Source organism: Melospiza melodia, chromosome 1, assembly GCF_035770615.1.
Source record: "Melospiza melodia melodia isolate bMelMel2 chromosome 1, bMelMel2.pri, whole genome shotgun sequence".
Lineage (NCBI taxonomy): Eukaryota > Metazoa > Chordata > Aves > Passeriformes > Passerellidae > Melospiza > Melospiza melodia.
Window position 1 is genome coordinate 22,007,566 of NC_086194.1, and position 18,874 is coordinate 22,026,439.

At 42.1% G+C, this 18,874-nt stretch overlaps 1 protein-coding gene and 1 long non-coding RNA gene across 2 annotated transcripts in view; one reads left to right on the plus strand and one right to left on the minus strand.

Annotated features, from left to right (window-relative positions):
- Nucleotides 1-1,615: 1,615 nt before the first annotated feature.
- On the minus strand, nt 1,616-10,584 carry LOC134415386 (uncharacterized). Its single transcript, XR_010027046.1, has 5 exons — nt 10,482-10,584; nt 8,447-8,551; nt 6,370-6,562; nt 2,203-5,378; nt 1,616-1,630 (listed from the first exon to the last, which is right to left on the minus strand). It is a non-coding gene; the product is annotated as an uncharacterized LOC134415386 (long non-coding RNA).
- Nucleotides 9,958-18,874, plus strand: part of NMT2 (N-myristoyltransferase 2) — a 35,341-nt gene continuing 26,424 nt past the window's right edge. The window contains exons 1-2 of the mRNA XM_063150665.1: nt 9,958-10,101; nt 18,512-18,647. Coding sequence (XP_063006735.1) covers nt 9,992-10,101; nt 18,512-18,647 — 246 coding nt within the window. The 5' untranslated portion in view covers nt 9,958-9,991. The remainder of the gene's footprint in view (nt 10,102-18,511; nt 18,648-18,874) is intronic.

The window sequence follows — 18,874 nt, forward strand, 5'->3', positions numbered from 1 at the left end:
TCAGTTTATCATGTTTTATTCAGTCATTTTTATGCAGATTAGCAGCAGTCATGCTTACTAAAGTTCATACATAATCTCCAAAGTGATTTAAGTGCTATATAGTTCCTATTTAATTTGTAATAATAAGCCCCAACTCACATTCATTGCTTTATTTTTGGTAAATTTCAAGGTTTTCTTAGAGAGTCTTGTAATTTCCATATTACTGAAAGTCTTACTTGGGAACCTGATCTCTAGCCGGGAGTTGAATCCTGACTTCCTAGTTCCCAGGTCAGTGCTCCTTTCCATCCACAAAGCCAGATCACCCTTTGCTTTGATTCATGTTTGGAAGTGGTATATGTTATAAAAGGAATCTAAAATATTGTGGAGTGCATTGAATATTGATATCACCGTATTAGCACTAAATTGCATTTTTACTCATTGTGTATTTGGCAGGTCCTTTCCTGTCCTGTTTTGGAATTTTGTACTGACCACCTGTGAATTGGTTTTGGGCTCTGGGTTACTTATTGTCAGTTTGTGCAAGGTCACTGAACAGAAAAATATGACTTTAAGGGCATAGTATTTATCAGATGTTAGTAAGTGCTGGTAATACAGTGTCACTTATTAATCAGAATGCTGCATAAGTAAACATTCTGAATAAAATTTCTGCATACTAGAATTATTGTGCTATTTAATTTCCAGTTTTCTGTTGTCTTAAATCTGTCATTTTTTAATTACATTCTTTTTTTCACATTCCTTTGCAAAGTTTCCATCATTGCTATCTTGTAAAGTGAGATTGTTGCTATTAAATTGCAGTGGTTTGTTTCTTTAATTGTGTTGGTTTTATGATTATTTGATGATTTGTGGTTTTAATACAGCAAATATACTTGAACAAACACCATGTGGGTATGTTTGAAATCTTTAAAATAGCATTTTTTCATTGGTTTGATAGTTTAATTTTGCAAAATACATAGTTTATGAAATGTATTTCTCTATATCCACACCTGGGCCATATGCTAAATGAAGCTAGAAGAGAGTTAATGCAGTTCAGGTAACAGGTTAAGATTAAGATTAGAGTAGGTTATGCCTAATCTAAAAGTCCAGTAAGTTCCATGTTTTAATTTTCAAAACCTTACGGACGCAGATAAATCAGTAAAATACAAAGAAATTTTCTCGCTTGTATATTGCACTTGCACAGTGAAGCAAGTACTAATAAAGCTAATAAAACACAGAGAACAAAGTATAACTTGAATAGGTCATGGCATCAGCAGCTCCAAGTCCATGTAGAAGATAACCTAGAAAAGCAATTGTTTTCTTATTTTATGATGGCAGATATTAGTATGGAAAAAATGCAAGTTTGTAATGACAAAGCTTACAAAAATAATGAAAATATGTTTGTCTTAAAAAAATACTAGAAACAAATCTTCAAAGTTCAGGTTCACAGACTTTCTGAAATGTTAGCACTGTTGGGAGTTAATACACTCACTAAGAGTGAATTCACTTCATGCTTGTCCCTCAGCTCCCACTTTCTTCCTGCTCCAATACTTGCTTCTCAAAGCTTCTTAAACTGTCTGCAAAGCACCTTGACTTACTGTGATAATGACCTCTTACTGCTCGAGTAAGTGCTTTGTCCGGGTACCAGCAGCTAAACCCTCTGCAAATACAGGGAACAAGGACTGGTCACTGCCTCGGAGCATTTGCAATGTAACATATTAGACAAATTATACAGACTTGTGGTTCTGATCTGAGATTACAGATTACAGAGGAAGGCCCAGCATTTGGAAATGGCTCATAATGCTTTTCTTTGTTACAAGGAGGATTGAGTAGCTTTAGTAGAGTGAATTAAGCACTGTTGAAATACCTTGGCAATATTTTCATTTTCTGCCCTTCATTCTATTCATGAATGCTCTCAGGGACCAATTTTATCTCACTATTCTGAACCAGTATGTTTGAAATTGGTAAGAAACCAAATGTTCTACGCAGACTTTTGCCTACAGAACAGTACATGTATAAATGAGCAAGTGTTGGATGAGATATTTACTCTTACTCTAGCTAGGTCTGTAATTAAGCAAAAAGGCTTTTTTTTTTTTTTTCTTAACAAGAATTCATCTGGGAATTAAAATTTATTATAACACAGTAGTCAACTATCAGTAGTTTGTAACTTGGAGCATGGTAGGGTCCATGCAGTACATCCTTGGACTTGGTCAAAGAAGAGCATCTGTTTACCTTTCTAAAATTCATGTGCAACAGATAGGGTTTTCCTGAATCAGTGCTGCCGTTTGGTCTCTCCAGCATTTGAAATTCAAGTTGTGGTATCTGCCACCTGGTGGTGAACTGCTTCTCCAGACGAGCTGTGTGTGAAGCAGTTTGTCATTTCAATAAAAGCACAGTTACCAACTTCAGTAACACCAGTAGGCAGCTGGCACAGGATCATCAGTAATGTCCTGGGCCTGCTGTCAGTGCAAGTGCACAGATCCTGTCAGCTGAGAGACCTTGCCCAGCCCCTTTGCTGGGGGAGTATCCAGCTTATGACATCTCCATTCAAATCAAAATTCATCATCACTGATGGCTTTGTATTCTGCCTTGTGAATAGCACCTTGGGTTTAGAACAAAATAAAATAAAACCAAATTTAACTACTGTTTCCTAAACTGAGGAAAATAGGAGCAACTCAATTATTCTTTCCTGTTCCTCTGCTAACAGACAGAAAAACCGGCAGGTTCAACACTAATGCTTCGTAATGCCAACCTTACTATGTGTATGTATGTGTGTGTGTGTGTGTATATATATATATACATAATTTATAATATATATAATATTATGCAATATCATATGCCACGATAGGTACATACATACACTGTATTTTCATCATATGTGCTATTTTCATTTCCATGCTGTAAAACAATTGGAATTGGAGCTTCAGATGAACAAATAGACAGCTGTCAAGTGCAATTTTCAGAAGAGAGTAGTATTTTTTATTACATTTACTCATGTAATTCCAGCTGTTAAATTGAGACCAGGTACCATCTTCTATTTGTCAGTAATAACAGAAAGGGTGTCTAGTTCTTTTCAGCTGTAATCCTCTGGTATCCACAGGTAATTACTTTGCAAACTGTGGCACCTGGTCTATTACCACTTAACTGAAGTATTTCTTGTTTTATTGATGTGCTTTTCTCGTAGGAATGAACAGTGCCAGTTAGTTTGTTTGATCATTAAATAGTTATTCTGCCTTAGAAACTTACAGGCACGGGGAAGGAAAATGTGATGACAACAGGGAGGTACAAATGAAATACTTGTTTACAGGTTATTTTTGTAATTCTGTAGAGAAGGACTTTGTGTTCACATGACTAGAAAGACAGACTCCTCAATAAGCCAAACAGAGGAATGCTCCTGACAGTTTTGTATTATAAAGGGATGAAATGGTGCTTAAAATAATGCTGTGAGATGAGAAATCCCACTTTCAAAGGAACCACTGGTCCTGCTGCAAGAGAGGTTGGGCATCAAAACAGAAAGAATTTATTTAAAGTGGGTCCTGTTACAAGCACTGTTTTTTAAAGGGTTTTGTTGATTTAGTGGTTGTAGGAAGATCAAAAAGCCTGGAGATGAGAGAAGCTATAGGCCTTGGCTTTTGTCTCCTCTCTCTTCAAGGAATGCCCCTTCTATAAACCCAACTCCCTGATTCTGCTTTCAGTTTTGTACCATGCTGTGAGGCCACACATCAATGGGACATACAATGTGACACCCTAAGATCAGACTTGTCAGTGAAGCTACTTTTAATTGTTGGTGAGGGCAAGCTTTCTTTGTATCTATGCTATTTGCTCTAACTTTTATTTAACACCTTGCAACCCTGCATTAATTAATAAAATACAAATGAGAGAAGCAAAACATCATAGCCAGGTTCCCCCAGTGAGAAGTGTATTTGTCTTGACAGATGGATTGGTCTTTCATTCCTTGAAATCCTTGAAAGTGCACTTAGATAAGTGTGTGTGCACGCACATGTGCATGGATACACCTTCACATGGATGTATATAAGTACACTTGATACAAAAGCTGGCTTAAATACCAGTTCCAGCATTTCAACATCAAGCAATGGCCAAGTGAGGGTTGCTCGCCCAGACTGACTGGAAAAACTGGCATAAGAGCCCATAAAGGCTTGGATAATTAACTTAATTGTCCTTGTAGTCTGACATTGCAGGGTCAAAACCATGCTGATGCTGAGTTTCTGCTGTACCTCCAACTTCCAAGAGATTTATTCACACTTGCCTTCTAGCCTAGACCTGATCTATAAATTTTGTAATTAAAGCTTGTCTAATATCTATATTTAAATAAGTTACTCTGCAGTTGTTGCACACTTCACAGAGTCTTTTCTTTTGCACAAAGTTGTAAAATTCTGAAGGGTAAAATCTTACCATAAAATCTAAAAAAACTCTGCATAGAAATTGAAGAATTATAATAGAGTCTGATTTTCCATGGTCTTCATAGGGAAGCCACTATGTCTATGAGACACTTCTTAATTCAGTGTAATTCTCCATGCCATAGGTGTGCATCCTGAACCATGATGTTCATCTGTTTCTAACCACCCACAAGGCACATCTGTCACAGGAAAGAGTTCTTTTGTGTTTTCGGGTAAAGAACTGTCTGAAACAGACAAAAAGAAAACTAAAAACATACGTTTTGAGAAAACTATTGAAATGGTCAAGAGATAAAGAATAATTCATGTATCTAGCTCTCTCTTCATTCAGAATGAAGGAAATAAAACCTCCTTTCAAAGAGAAAGAAACAGCAGGCACATTGATAGGGAGAAGTGTAAAAGGCTAGTGGGAGAACTGATTGCAGAGCTGATGGGAGTAAATTGGATTGATTTGGAGATTGGATGGGCAGAAGTAATTGCTGAGTATCAGTCAGGGCTCCTGCAGTACCTGTGTCATCACTGTCTCTATCAAAAACTCTATCACCACTAATTCTCATTCATATACATAGTTTGAGAAGGGTCTCAGAATAAAAATAGACATTAAAAGGCAAAATAATATTTGTAATAATTATTTAATTGTCGCTCTTATTATTAGGGTTTTTTTACTTTTTGGAGCTAGAGACCCTAGGATCTGAGGAACTGAGCAGTGCTGGAACCAGTTTGAACCTGTGTTTGATGTAAGTCTTGTATCCTGCTTCCAACAATCATCAAAAACAGATGGTTTTGAGAATTGAAATCTCTACTAGCAATAACAGTCTTTCTATCCTTATCACTCATACCTTTAAGTAAAAAGTTTGTATTTATCATACACTTTTTGAATGCTCTGATTTGTTTTCACTATGCATGTGAATGCCTAACCCTCTTCAGTGCTGCACAGCCCACAGCCCTTGCCGATGCAGACACCAGCATGGAGAAGTTCTGTGCAAAGGTAAGCTGTAAAATAGAAGAGATAAAGTATGAGCTGCATTTGAAAATGGAATTTTAAAAAGCTGAAGGAAAGTGCAGCAGAAAGAATGGGATGCTTTGAGAATGCTTGTCCCCACTCTGAGCACTGCAGGCAATACAGGCCATCAGCAAGCAGGCTGTGACAACAGGCAAGTTCCCCAAGCAGGGTATGCAGGGGGGCTGGAAAGAGCTGCAGTGGGTGAGACAAACCATAAAGATCAGAGCTGTGATCTCACATGGATACAGGTGTGCAACATGTGGGATCACAAGCTCATTTCCTTCCCTAACCATTTCTACTTCTGCTGTTGTTAACTGTAACAACTATGCAGAGTGTTTTGGTGCATTTTTTCTGTTTATTTTCAATCTTATTCTTTTACACTTGCCTCTCATTCAGAATTGAAGAAGATAGTATTTAAGTTTTCACCATAAAGTGCAGCAAATTAGAAAAACAATGTGAGGTAGTAGTAGTAGACACTTGAATGAACCAAAGTCTAAATATATTTGTTTACTCAATAACTTTTTTTAATGTTAATTAGAAAAATAGGGGAAACACTAAAATAATAGCTAATTTTCAAATTGGACCCATTTTGCTTCCAATTTACAAGATTAAAAATGTTTACACCAAGTTGTTACTTGCAATCCAAATCCATTTAAAATTATAAATGCCATGAATATTTCAATGTGGTGTGTAAAGGTAGGAGCAGTCCTATGACTGCAAGAAAATTTTAGATACTTTTCTTCTGCAGTGTTTAATAATCAAAACACATAGACTAATCAGGTGATGCCAATAGCCTGAATGCTGGATTATATATCACCAGCTCACTGGGATGTAGTTAATGTGTTGCTAGGCAGGTAAACAAGTCTGGGTTATGCCTGGCTGCTTGAGAGAAACAATATCTATGCCTGGCTGGCTTTATTCAGTCACAGAAGAGCAAGGAGAAGCATGGTACAACCCTGCCCATGTACTGCAGAGTCTCACCTGATGGTCCATCAGTCCCTGCACTGGGAATTAAGGCTTCCCATTCCCCAGTATTTCTTACTGCCAAGCAGAGATGGCTCCTCCCTCAGTGTCCTGGGGTTCTTGTGAGCTCATGTGGGCCACAAAGATGCCCAAAGTATTTGAATGCTTGTAGGGTTTCCTTTTGAGTCCTGGAGTTTCCTCTGGGAGTCAGCTAGGGAAAAGTTAAACACAGCAATGACAAAATGCATTTGTGTATCTGGACCTATGCTCACACATGCATCTGAGGTGGCTCAAAGCATCTCTGAACTGTAGACACAGGCTAATTTTGTGTAGCTATGACAGAACCTGGACTGCCTCTCTTACGGAGAACTGGGGAGAGACAGAACCTGGAAGGCAGAATGGGGAAAGAGCCAGAAAGCTGAGATTGATGGTGGGTCCCCTAGACACTGCTCTGTTCTTTGCTGGCTGGCATTAGTGGGAGCAGCAAGGCACAGCTAGATCTGAAGATTTGCTTTTCTCTCTTAGTTACTTCCAATATGTTGTCATAGCTGGGTATTTTGTCTGCATCTAGCAGCACACCAAAAGTCACTACTAAACCTCTAAGGAGACCCATGAAAATACCCAACTGATGAATACTTCATGACGTGCTGCAAATATTTTAATTGGTTTCATGATATGCCATTTAGTATTAAGTGAAGTGTATCTCCTGCAAAGGAAGTCTATTTTCCTTTGTGAATAATTTTTCAGCTTTTGTGCAAAATGACTGTGCTTTCTTCTTTTCAATCTTCATAAAATAAAAGGCTTTTGCTTTTATCTTCCTTGTACATCTAGGAAGAGGTCTTTTTAATCAATTAAAACCAGTAAGTTTGCACTTTACAAACACAAGCTCTTTACCTGTTAAAGTTTAAACATTTCTGATGGTTTGTGATGGTCTGCTTAGGCTGGTGTGCGTCTGTGGGTTGTGTCTGCAGTACTGGCATGCAGCATTTTGGGGGTTCCTGCATATACCCACATGAACAGCAGAGATGTTGGAAGTACAGATGCCCACAGGGAGCCTTTTTGGGTACTGCAGGTGCCACGTTTGCTGCTGCCTGTCCTGATGTTTCATCCTCCAGTAACTCTCTGTGGCTGAGCATCTGGGGTCAGGAAATTCAAAGATACATTTTTTCACCTTGCTGCTCTATTTTCAGAAGACAACTACACATGTGATAGCCAGCATCTATCAAGTAGTGTAACTGCCGAGCAGTGTCTGCAGTGTGAATTTAAATGCTCTGGGAATATGTCTCATAATTTCAGAAATGCAAAGCTACCTCAGAAATCCACAGTGCAGGACAGGTGCTTAACTGTCACTTTTGGTGAACTTCTCTACATGTGGTAAAAGCAAAAGTTACATTTTCATGAAATGCAAAGCACAATCCAGTGCAATGGTCAAACCTGGATAATAATCTCAGGATATCAACTGCACTGTGCTTAAGGTTACTCTGCACTTCACACATGCTACAAAGTACAGAATAGCAGCCACTGTGCAGCTACAGTCCCCCTTCCAGGAGAAAACCTAACAGGGCAGCTTGCTGGGAGAAATTCATACTGCCTCTTTAAGTGACAATATGAAATGCAAGAACAGTCAGGATCTAGGCCTCTTCTACTCCATTTGTCTCAATGAAGTGAGGAAAATTGCGATAAAGGAAGGAAGACAGTGAAATTTACACCTTCTCCAACTCAGTGATTCAATACAGCTCTTTAGTCATTGACCTACTGTTCTTCACTTCCTCTTTCACATTATTATGAGGGGGAAAATAATTCATAATCACTGGATTAACTTCTCTCCAGGCTACAGGAAAACTTTACAGTTGCTTTTCGTTATTGAAAACTATTGGGTACTGTGCCTTTTTTTTTGAGATTTCCTTTCTCTCCTACACATTACAACTGAATGAAGGTTTACTCCTAAAGATCATTTCAAAGTGGAGTGATATGATAGAAACATTTCCCTCTAAACTATAGCAATGGGCTTGACACTGGGAGGTCATACTTGGCCAAGTGTAACTTACAGATTCCATTTCATGCATTTGAATCACAAATTCTTGTGGCAACTCACAAGTTGTAAAGGACCAAGTGCAGTGGGACGAAGGCTAGTGCTCAGATGGAAGGACATTTAGCCTTCTTCTGTTAGGGCAGCAAGATCTTTTACTTGACATGTCACCTGCAAGACACGACAGAGCAAAATATGATGTCACTTCAAATCAAAAAGGGAAGAAAGTAATCCAGATCAAACCTTAAATAGGGCAGAAGCAATAGCTTCCTCACATTACACTGCTTTCATGGGTGCAAAGCTAAGGAGAAATTACAACTGATGCACCCTATTCTTATGTGGTGTTTGGCAGCACTGCCAAACCAAGCACTCAGAAATTCTAGATTTCATTCAGAAAGCTTGATATGCCCCTGGAAATCGCGACAGTTCAAATACTTAACACAAGTTGCTCTTTATTTGTTTTCCTGGGATAAATCATTACCATTCAATTCCAGGTTTTCTAGAATGGAGCTTGTAGAAATACAAAAGGCTTTGGGAAAAGAGCAAGTGCTGTGAGTGCCCACCAGCCATAGTGCTGGAATTGCCCTGGTGGCCTCAGCAGCCTCCACCAGCAGCAAATTTTGTTCATAGAGCTTCATTTTGAGTCCTGGAGTTTCCTCTGGGAGTCAGCTAGGGAAAAGTTAAACACAGCAATGACAAAGTCCATTTGTGCATCTGGACCTATGCTCATACATGCATCTGAGGTGGCTCAAAGCATCTCTGAACTGTAGACACAGGTTAATTTTGTGTAGCTATGACAGAACCTTGACTGCCTCTCTTATGGAGAACTGGGGAGAGACAGAACCTGGAAGGTAAAATGGGGAAAGAGCCAGAAAGCTGAGATTGATGGTGGTGTGGTGGGTCCCCTAGACACTGCTCTGTTCTTTGGTGGCTGACATTAGTGGGAGCAGCAAGGCACAGCTAGATCTGAAGTAATTTATTTGCTTTTCTCTCTTCCTTTCTTCCAATTTGTTGCCACAAGCAGCTGGGTATTTTGTCTACCTCTAGCAGCACACCAAAAGTCACTACTAAAGCTTTAAGGAGACCTATGAAAATAACTCGGGCGTCCGAGTGTTTATGGTGTGAGGAGGAAACGCGGGAAGCCGGCAGGACGCACTGCCGAGGCCCGGCGCTGCAGGCCCAGCCCCAGGGGCTCCGGGGCCGGACCCGCCGGGGCTGCGCTCGGCTCTCCCGCGGCTCTGGGGCAGCGCCACGGACGGGATCCCCAGGCCGCAGAGGGCCGGGGAAGCAGCGCGGATGCCGGCATGAGGGGGCCAGTGCGGGGCTGGGCCCGGGAGCGTACGGTCCGAGTGTCCCGGGCTCAGCAGGGCCGGGCTGGGCAAGGCAGGGCAGGGCAGGGCAGGGCATGGAGCGCTCCCCGCCCGGCCCCGCCCCGGTCCCCGCGGGGTGGCGGGAGCGGCCGGGCAGCCCCGGCGGCCGCCGCCTCCTCGTTCCCCGGCTTTGGCGCGGGGAAGGACCGCAGCTAGAGGGAGCTGCTCCGGACCGCGTCTGCCCGTGCGCCCCGGTTCTTTCACAGGCTCCCCCGCCCCTTCCCTCCCTCCTTCCCCCGTGATGGCGGAGGACAGCGAGTCCGCGGCCAGCCAGCAGAGCCTGGAGCTGGATGACCAGGACACCTGCGGCATAGACGGCGACAATGAGGAGGAGACCGAGCACGCCAAGGGGTAGGGGAGCGCTTGGGGAGCGCGCGTGGCTCGGGGAGGCAGCTCCGTGTCCCCCGCCGCGGCAGAGGCCGGGCTGGAGGTGCCCGGGCCGGGCTCCCCTGATGCCCGGCGCGGTCCCTCGTTGGCGCGGGTGTGCTGGGCGCTCCTGCCCGCTGGCGGGCGGCCTGCGCGGCCCGGCCTGGCCCGGCCCGGCTCATCCGCGGCGCCTGCGCCGGGCCGCCGAGCGGCCCCAGCCCGGGCCGCCTCCCGCCGCAGCATGCGGGCGTGGAACGGCCCTGCCGCCCGGCCCGGAGCCCCGCACCCTTCTGCCCGCAAGGGGAGAGGCGGGAGCCTGGGCCCGGCCTGGCCCGAGGTGAGGGGGCGGCGGGGCTGGCACTTACCCGCCGGACACCGGCCTTGAAATCGCGCCGTATAAGCGAGGGTAAATCCTGCCTTGTTGTTGGCGCTTTTAGGGCTTGGGGGCGTTTCTGCGTGTTTCTGTCCGTCAGGAAGTCCCCTGCAGCGGGGACATGCCGCCGTGTCTCCCGGTGGTTCCGGCTGAGCGGCTCCCGCGGGCCGTCCCGCGCCCCTCCGCGCCCACAGCCGCCGCCCGCTCGCTGCGGCCGCGCTGCGCTCCGCGCCCGTGCCAGCCTGTCCTGCGGACACTCCTCCTCACCCATTGTCCTCCAGAGATGTTACCTCCAGATCCGCACGCTGTGGAGAGCAGAGCGCGTGTTTTGGCAGGGCAATAGCCGGGGCAGACGCTGTTGTCTGGTTGTAGTTCCTTCTTCGCTAATCTTGCGTCTCAGATCTTCCCACGCTGAGGATCAGGCGGTGTTTCGGTTGCCTGGGGAGCTGATGGGAGAGGCACCAGCCTCGCTGCGGCCCCTGCCACCCGACCGCTGCTGGGCTGGCTGCGGTATCACTGCGTTCAGGCACGAGGTGCCAAGGTTCTAGCTTGCTCTGAAGGCTTTTGGGGCAGGGGAGTGGGAGGAATATGTTTCCAAAGTCGGCTTTATTTAATTTATTTTTTCTCTTTTTTGAGGGGTTGAAAACGTGATTGCAGAGAAGGCGCTTTGTTGTCGCAGCCAGGAGTGGCTGGAGTAACCTAAAATAGAACTGGGTTAATCTATACAGTGCTACACAAATATCTTCCTCGTGAATTTGTGATTGATCTGCTTGAGAGCTTTCTGTAGTTACTGATGTTTGAGGATGTACTCTGTTTTTGTCTTCTGCTTCTAGGATTTGGTTGACAACAATCTTAAATGTGGCAGGAGAAATCTAAGGGACTTTGGAAGGCTGACTTGTCTAGAAGGCAGAAGGGGGAAAACTTTAATGCTTGCTGTTCTGTCATTGAGTTAATGGCACACACTAAAATAATCGTGTTAGAAATAATTACAGTAATATAAATCTGGGATATTAAAAGTGACAAAATAGTGTTTTGTTATTTGGGGGCTTTTATTACATTTGCTTCAGTAAGTATGTCACAGTTGGTGATTCCCAAATACGTGAAACTAAAGTCCGAAGAGCAGAGAGTTGTTATTTATTGTTCTTCACAGGAACCGACCTGGCATCCTAGTTGGGATTGTTTAATAGCCAGGTAATGATTCAGGTAGTGATTCATGTAATGATAGCCAGATTCAGGTTTGATTCAGGTGATGCCTGTTCAGAATTCATTTTGATCGCGTTCCTACTTCAGTTTCCTTTCCTGTCTGTCTGTCTGTCTGTGTGTGTGCCCGGGCTGTAGCGTCCCTCTGCAGCGTAGCTCTGTGTGTGGCTGTGCTGGGGCTGCTGTGACAGCGAGTGCAGTGCGTAAGGAGCGACCAGGGAACAAAGAATTGCACTTCGGTGTGCTCTGAGTCACAGCTTGCTGCTCTACTCCAACACGTGTCTCACTGCTCTCCAAGGGACACCAGCTGTAGCCTGTATCGTCTTCTACCCAAAACTTGTCTCTGTTGAATATCCCAGATGTATTTTAATGAATGTTTTTTAGTAAGTTTAGTTAACTTAGTGGCAGATCATTCCAGTAGAAAAAGCCTCTTAAGTATTAGTATCTGCTGCATGAAGTCTCATATTGACTCTTGGATTACTTTATTTTCCTGTAATCTTTGAAAAATCTTGTTTGCTGCTCTTTGTCTGGAGGCTGAAATACTCAAATGAATTCCAGCAGATGAAAGGAAAAATCCCACAGTGGAGCATGCAAGATCTACTCTTGATCTGAGAGATTAACCTATAGTAATAGGAGCCTACTTAATTATTCCCTGTTTTCTCCCTGTCATTGTCTATTAATTCTTGAGGTAACTTTCAAGTTTGCTTCAAGTTTTTAGATTAGGTTTTATATACTCAAGCAATTTATGAGCAGTCCAACTACTTGAGACTATGACTGTGTCAACTGACTTGCTGCATTCTGTGTGGTCTCCATTAGTGCTCATCAGTATTTAATCTCATTCTATTTTAACCTGCACTTTTTTAGAAAGAGGCAGAATATTGTGTGTCAATCTCTACTGGATTGCCATGTAAGTTAAGTTATTTTCAAGATGTTTCTTGACATTTGAAAATAAGTCCTTAGAATCTTGCCCACAGGAAAACGTGATTTTTAGATCCATATGACTTTTCTGTTTTGTTTTGTTTTAAATTTGCAGGGGTTTTTATGCTTGAGCACTGAATGAGTGCAGCAGAAAATAACCATTTTGTAGCTCTCAACTGTGAAAATGTCTTTGTCCTCTGATTCTGCTCCTGTTTTTTAGAGGCAGGATTATGTATGTTGTGTGACTCATTGCTGTTTTCCTGTTCTGTAGTTTGCTCCTGCTAGACGCATTATGCTGTATTTGTTCTGTGTTGTAATAAAGTGTGATTTACAAAATATCTTTGTTATTGTATATGTAGAAAGAAATGTTGCACCTGGATCCACCCTGCTAAGTCCAGCCTTATAAGGTCTCTCACATTTTAAATAGCTCCTTATGCTCACTGCCAGAAAGGCCTTGGTCACAAAACATTTAGTAAACACATGAGAAAAAGGTATGACCTTTAAACAACTCCCCCAGTCCTCACAAATTATTTGCTTTGAATGTTTTAGTAGTATACCCCTATAATTATTGCTTAAAAAGGCCAACTTTATAATGAATACTACTTCTAGATTTAAAAAAGAAGCAAATATTTTTAGGGTTGTGGAAGCATGCTTGGTTTTAGCAGGTGTGTTTTACAGCTCGGAGTACAGATCACAGACTTGAAGGGTGAGGCAGAGGAAACATGCAGATCTGAGGAATACTCTTGGGTTAGGGTTTCAGGTATTGCTGCTAGGTTTTCATGCTAAAAACCTTGCATTCTCAAGTATTGAAATGTATACAAATGAAATCTTCATGCAGAGAGATTCTTTGTAAGGACAGTTTGTTAGCAAGTGGAATTTGAAGGGCATAGACCCTTCTGGTCAAGACCTTTCTATACTGTCTTTGGAGTGGTGGTTTTTCACAGCAATGAGAAAGCTCTTTGCACCTAAGCCTCCATTTTCTTTATGAACCAATGACAGCCCTAGTATAAATAATACTGCATTAAATTTTTTGAAGTCTTAGCCATATACATGCGACCTGATTTTTGTGATCAAAAAGATCTGTGTAACATCTTCAGAAATGCAGCTTTGCAGCTTCACTTAACTCACACAGAGAGAAGTACTGTGAAGGCAAGAACCCCACACAGGCCTTTGCAGTTTAAAAATAAACATCTGAAGTACATGTTTGGTTTTATATTTGAGAAATTGCTAACTTAAAATTACCATTCTGTGTAACATAAAACAGATGTTGACATTACAAAAGTCTGTTTCTGCTAAAGCAGAATTTAGTGTTCAAAAAGGAAATTAAAATAATGGTGACAATTAGTCAGTGATAATCTCAAACCAAGGGAACCAAAACAGTTTGACCACCTGAACAGAATAATTGTCATGCTCCTCTGGATTTTTCTGTCTTGGCTTTTCTATGGATTTGCTCTGAGCCTCATAAAGTAAGTTCCTCCACCCTTGCCACACTTCTTCCCAAATGCACTAAGTATTCCCATTTTTCAGTTTAGAAAAACCCAATCCAACCAAAACACCACCACATGCAGGGAGAAGCAAAAGTATTTTTTCCCACATCTATGCAAAACACCAGATGTGTGTACATAAGTGGAAAGGTATGTGGGTGGGATCATGGGCTTGCATTTGTGACTTGCAGACAAAATCATCAATCTGTAGGCCTAAGTCACTATCTCTGAGTCCTATCCACAGCCTGTTTCTGGGGCAAGGTTAAATCATTCTGGGGGAGAATAAGGTCTTTTGACCCTTTTCCTGGCTCAACTGAATTTTGATTTGCATGTCACTTTTGTGCTGGCCTCACCTTTTTCTTATTCATCAGACTGACAAAATTGTCATTGTGGGTGCAGTTAAAAATATCTTCGACTGTGCCTGTGCTTACATATAGCTGAACCTCAGTGTACAGACTTGCCCTCCTGTCATTAAAGTTCTCCTGGTATAAGTTTGTCTCCACTAGATTGACAAAGTCAATACTTCCAGCACTCTAACACTGAATGGTTTTCTTTGTATAATCTGTTGTGGTCTGTGTGGCAGGCTGCACTGGGGCAGATGTGTTGATCTGATGTGTGAAAAGGTCAGGTTTCCTGACCTGCCAACTTGTCATGGCAGCACCCTGAGCTCTGTATTGTTTTTCTGCTTCCCACATAGGACCTGAGCTCGGAGTTGTGTCATTTTACAGGTGCAGGGTAGTTTGGAAAAAGAGATTTCACGCTTAAAGGTCAACTTTCATAAAAATGGGAAACTTTTTTCCTCCCAGCTTCTAAGTGTGAGATATAATTCAGCGTGTCATCATATAGATGTATCTGACCACACAGAGGAAAATTCAGATCTTAGTCAGCACACAAGAATGTCAGAGGAAAGCTTTTAATAGGAGCCCTTGGTTTCAGTGTTGTTACCTTTGCATATCCTTTGTGCTGTCAAGTTCAGCACAATTGCTACAAGTTGAACAACCAAGTTCCTCCCTTCCCAGCCATTCTCACTCCCAGTTTTAGAGCCTTTCTGTTCTTTTCAAGGCAGAGCATGAGAAGGACAACAAATCCTGAGGTGTTTTTGTTCTGCTTCTGCCCTGATTTGCTTGGTATCTCTGGTTATAACTTGTGTTGGACAAACCTGTTTACTGAGTAGAAGTTTCTGTGTGCTGCCTGCTGCCAAATATCTGGGTTGCAGGCATGTCTAAATAGTAGGATGGGTAGAACTCTATTTAAATCCTCTTTTTACGTTGTGTGGACTGTAACAGTAAAAAATAAACTGACCCAAGCAGGAGACTGCATAAATAACTGCTCAGAATGATCCCTGGATAACCTGTCAGACAAAGATACCAGTATTTATTTTGCAACAGACAGTGTGAAAGATTTAAACCTGAAGGTCATAAACCAAGGACTGGGATTTTGGAAGATTTAAAAAAACAATTAAAAACTAGTAGTGTGGTTTTAAATGCCACATATATTTTACAGCAGTTTACTTCTGTCTTCCTTCTTTCCCTGCTGAAGACCATACATTTCTAAATGAAAAAGATCTTGAACTGGTCAAAGTACAAACTACGATTGTCCTGTTAAAAGTACGGTTTGACTGGGGATAACATTAGTAAAGCTTGGCAAAGCTGATTTTTCTCCATAGCTGCCAAGCTTTTTTTTTAGCTCAATTGTTCATTATTTCACCAAACTAAATAAAACATTGACCCTCAGGTAATCCTAGTGAGCAGAATTCCCCTGTGGTGTATGTGACACTGGATCATCCTGAAAGACAAGAAGACAAGTGAGCTGCACTGCTGCAGTTTGGGGCTCGGTGCCTGCTCAGTGTGTCTGTTAAGAGCAGAGTTTGCTGAAACTGCAAATAGCCTGGTGTTCAGCACAGAAACCCTTGGGAGCCAGCTCAGAGACACAGAGACATCATTTGTTTGCTATATGTGAGGTGTTACAGGGAAAGACAAGTTTGTGGACAGTTGCAGAAAGTAAAAGAAATCCTTCCTTAAATGAATCTCAGCAAAGGTGAAATCACTTCCCCTGGTATTTTTATCTCAGTTTTGTCAGATAGAGGTGGTGAAGTCCTAGGCCTTGTACACGTGTGTGAGCTTTTGCTGTTTTGTATTTATAACCACTTGCCAGTCTTTTGGGTCTGTTCTGTGTTTAAATTCTGTACAAAATGTCAGCTCCATATAGAGGCCTCCAGATAGATTTGCATTTTATTATTTTAAATGAGTTGACACTGTGCTGCCCAGGTGGCCAAGGAAGGCAATGGCACCCTGGCTTGTGTCAGACAGTGTGGCCAGCAGGACCAGGACAGTGATCATACCCTTGTACTTGGACTGGTGAAGCCACACCTTGAATCTGCTTGGAGCCCTTCCCTGGCCTCAAAACTAGAGCTGGAGCATATCCAGAGAAGGGCAGCAAAGCTGGTGAAGAGGCTGAAGAATAACTCCTGTGGGGAGTGGCTGAGGGAAGTGGTGTTGTTTAACCCGAAGCAAAGGAGGTTCAGGGGGGATCTTACTACTCTTCCACTCCCTGAAAGAAGGTTTTAGCCAAGTGAGGGTCAGCCTCTTCTCCCAGGTTACAAATGACAGGACAAAAGAAAATGGCCTTAACTTGGATCAGGGGAGATTTAGATTGAATGTGCTGAAAAATCTCTTCACCAAAGGGATTGTTGAGTATTGGTAACTAAAGGTTCCCCAGGGAAGTGGCTGAGTCACCATCCTGGGGAGTATTGAAAACGTGTAGATGTGGCACTGAGGGATAGATATGGTTTAGTGGTGGACTTGGGTTAATGCTGGGCTCAATGATCTTAAAGGAGTTTTCCAGCCTGAGTGCTGTGATTCAATGAAATCGTGATTCATTGTGGATTCATGTAGGTGATCTGGCAGTATGCTTATTCTGCAGCAAAAGATTGTCTCCCTGCATCACTTACACAAGTCCATCTTTTGTTTCTGCAGCCTTCTAGTAAATGCTTCAAATTCTCTTACCTCTCCAGTGTGTTTGGTGTGCTCTGCTGTTGTCCATTGAGTAGCAGCTTGGTCCTGTTCTAGAGGCTGCGGCATTTACAACACTTTCATTCTGGGAGCATAACCCGGTGTAACCTTGAATGTTATGAACTTCTTGAGATTGATCTTTCACTACAGACTATTCTAAAGTACAGTAAGGATCTCACAAAAATCAGTCTTGGCTAAGTTGCATTGTTTGCTTAATTGCAGGCTTTGGGCCTCCCAACTGGAGGGAGGGTGTTTACTTGACAATACCAGCTCAGGCAAGGTATAGCTGCTAAGACTTGTCATCATAATCTTGAAAGCGAGCATGTTACAGCAAATAATATATCCCTTGCAAATATGTTGATCGTAATAACTTCAGTTATGTTCTTCTGAGTTTTCTTTCTTGTTGTTTGTCAGTATGATACATGGGGTCTTTTCCCCCTCCAGGATTAAAAGAAACAATTGTTTGTTGCATTGACTTTTTTTCTTTTCCAGTGAAAAACACCCAAGCCCCCCAAACTCTGATATCTGTCTTCAGTTCCATTATGTGCATATGGCTTAACTGAGAGATTAGCCTCTTGAAGACAGTTTAGTGTTAATTGACTCATTGCCTCTGTATTTTCATTTTGTCTGAGAGTTGCTAGCACATCCCACACTTTGCAAATTCTGATCTAATCTTGATTCTATATCTTGATTGTTTTTAAAATAAAAATCCCCTTTAAGAATAATTTAAGTTATCAATAGTCAAAATATATCAGAATCCTCAAGTGCAATTTTTACTTTGTTGATGGGGCTTTTAAATTAAAGTTGACCTCATTGTGCTTATTGTTTTAAAGCACAAATATTTGGTTAGCTTTATGTTGTCTCTTACTGGGATTTCAGCAAGACTTTCATTGCAGCTTAAGTTAGGAACAAAATTTCTGGAAAACAGAATGTTTCATCTGGATTCTTCTCAAATTCAGACGTGTCTTGCGGTTGAGCATGAAGGAGAAAAAGTGTTGGGGCACTAATAGTTACTAAGTTTCCAAGGAGGTTACTTTCTTCCGTTCACATACTTTCTTGTGTTCCTCCGAACTGTTGAATTTGGTCATTTTGTTTTTATGCTGGGTAAAAGTCTGGAGAAGAGCACTGGTTTCTATATAGTGTCACAATTTGACAGGAATATGTCAAAATGCCTGGTTGTGCTAGTGTCAGCGTATAAAACAAATTAGACAGCACTTGCAGGAAGTTTTTCGTCAATGCTCTCAGTTCCCCCCTTCCTTGCTTTTTTTCCACTGCTTTTTCTTTATATTCAAAGAGCTGCTAGATTTTTCATGTCAAAATGCTGGCTTTTCCATATTTAACTTTTTTTTTAAATTTAAGGCTCAGTGGTATTGATTTTTCTTATTGCACATTCTTTGCATCTCTGGCAGAAGTCCTGGAGGGGATTTGGGAGCGAAGAAGAAGAAAAAGAAGCAGAAGAGAAAAAAGGAGAAACCAAATTCTGGAGGCACCAAATCAGATTCTGCATCTGACTCCCAGGAAATTAAAATTCAACAACCTTCAAAAGTGAGAGCCTGGTTCTGTTTTAATTTGTGCGTGCTTTCTAATTTAATTTTAATTTGCATGTCACTTGTTGTTAAAGTGAGTTGGTAGTTCTGCCTTAGTGTGTGAAATTAAGCAAATGGTTCCTGTCCTGAACAGAGAGAAGCAAGCCAAGACCTGGTGTTTCAGAGGTGCTATTGCCACCACAGTGGTGTGCTGTGAGAAGTGCAGAGGAGTTTTGTCTTTCTCTT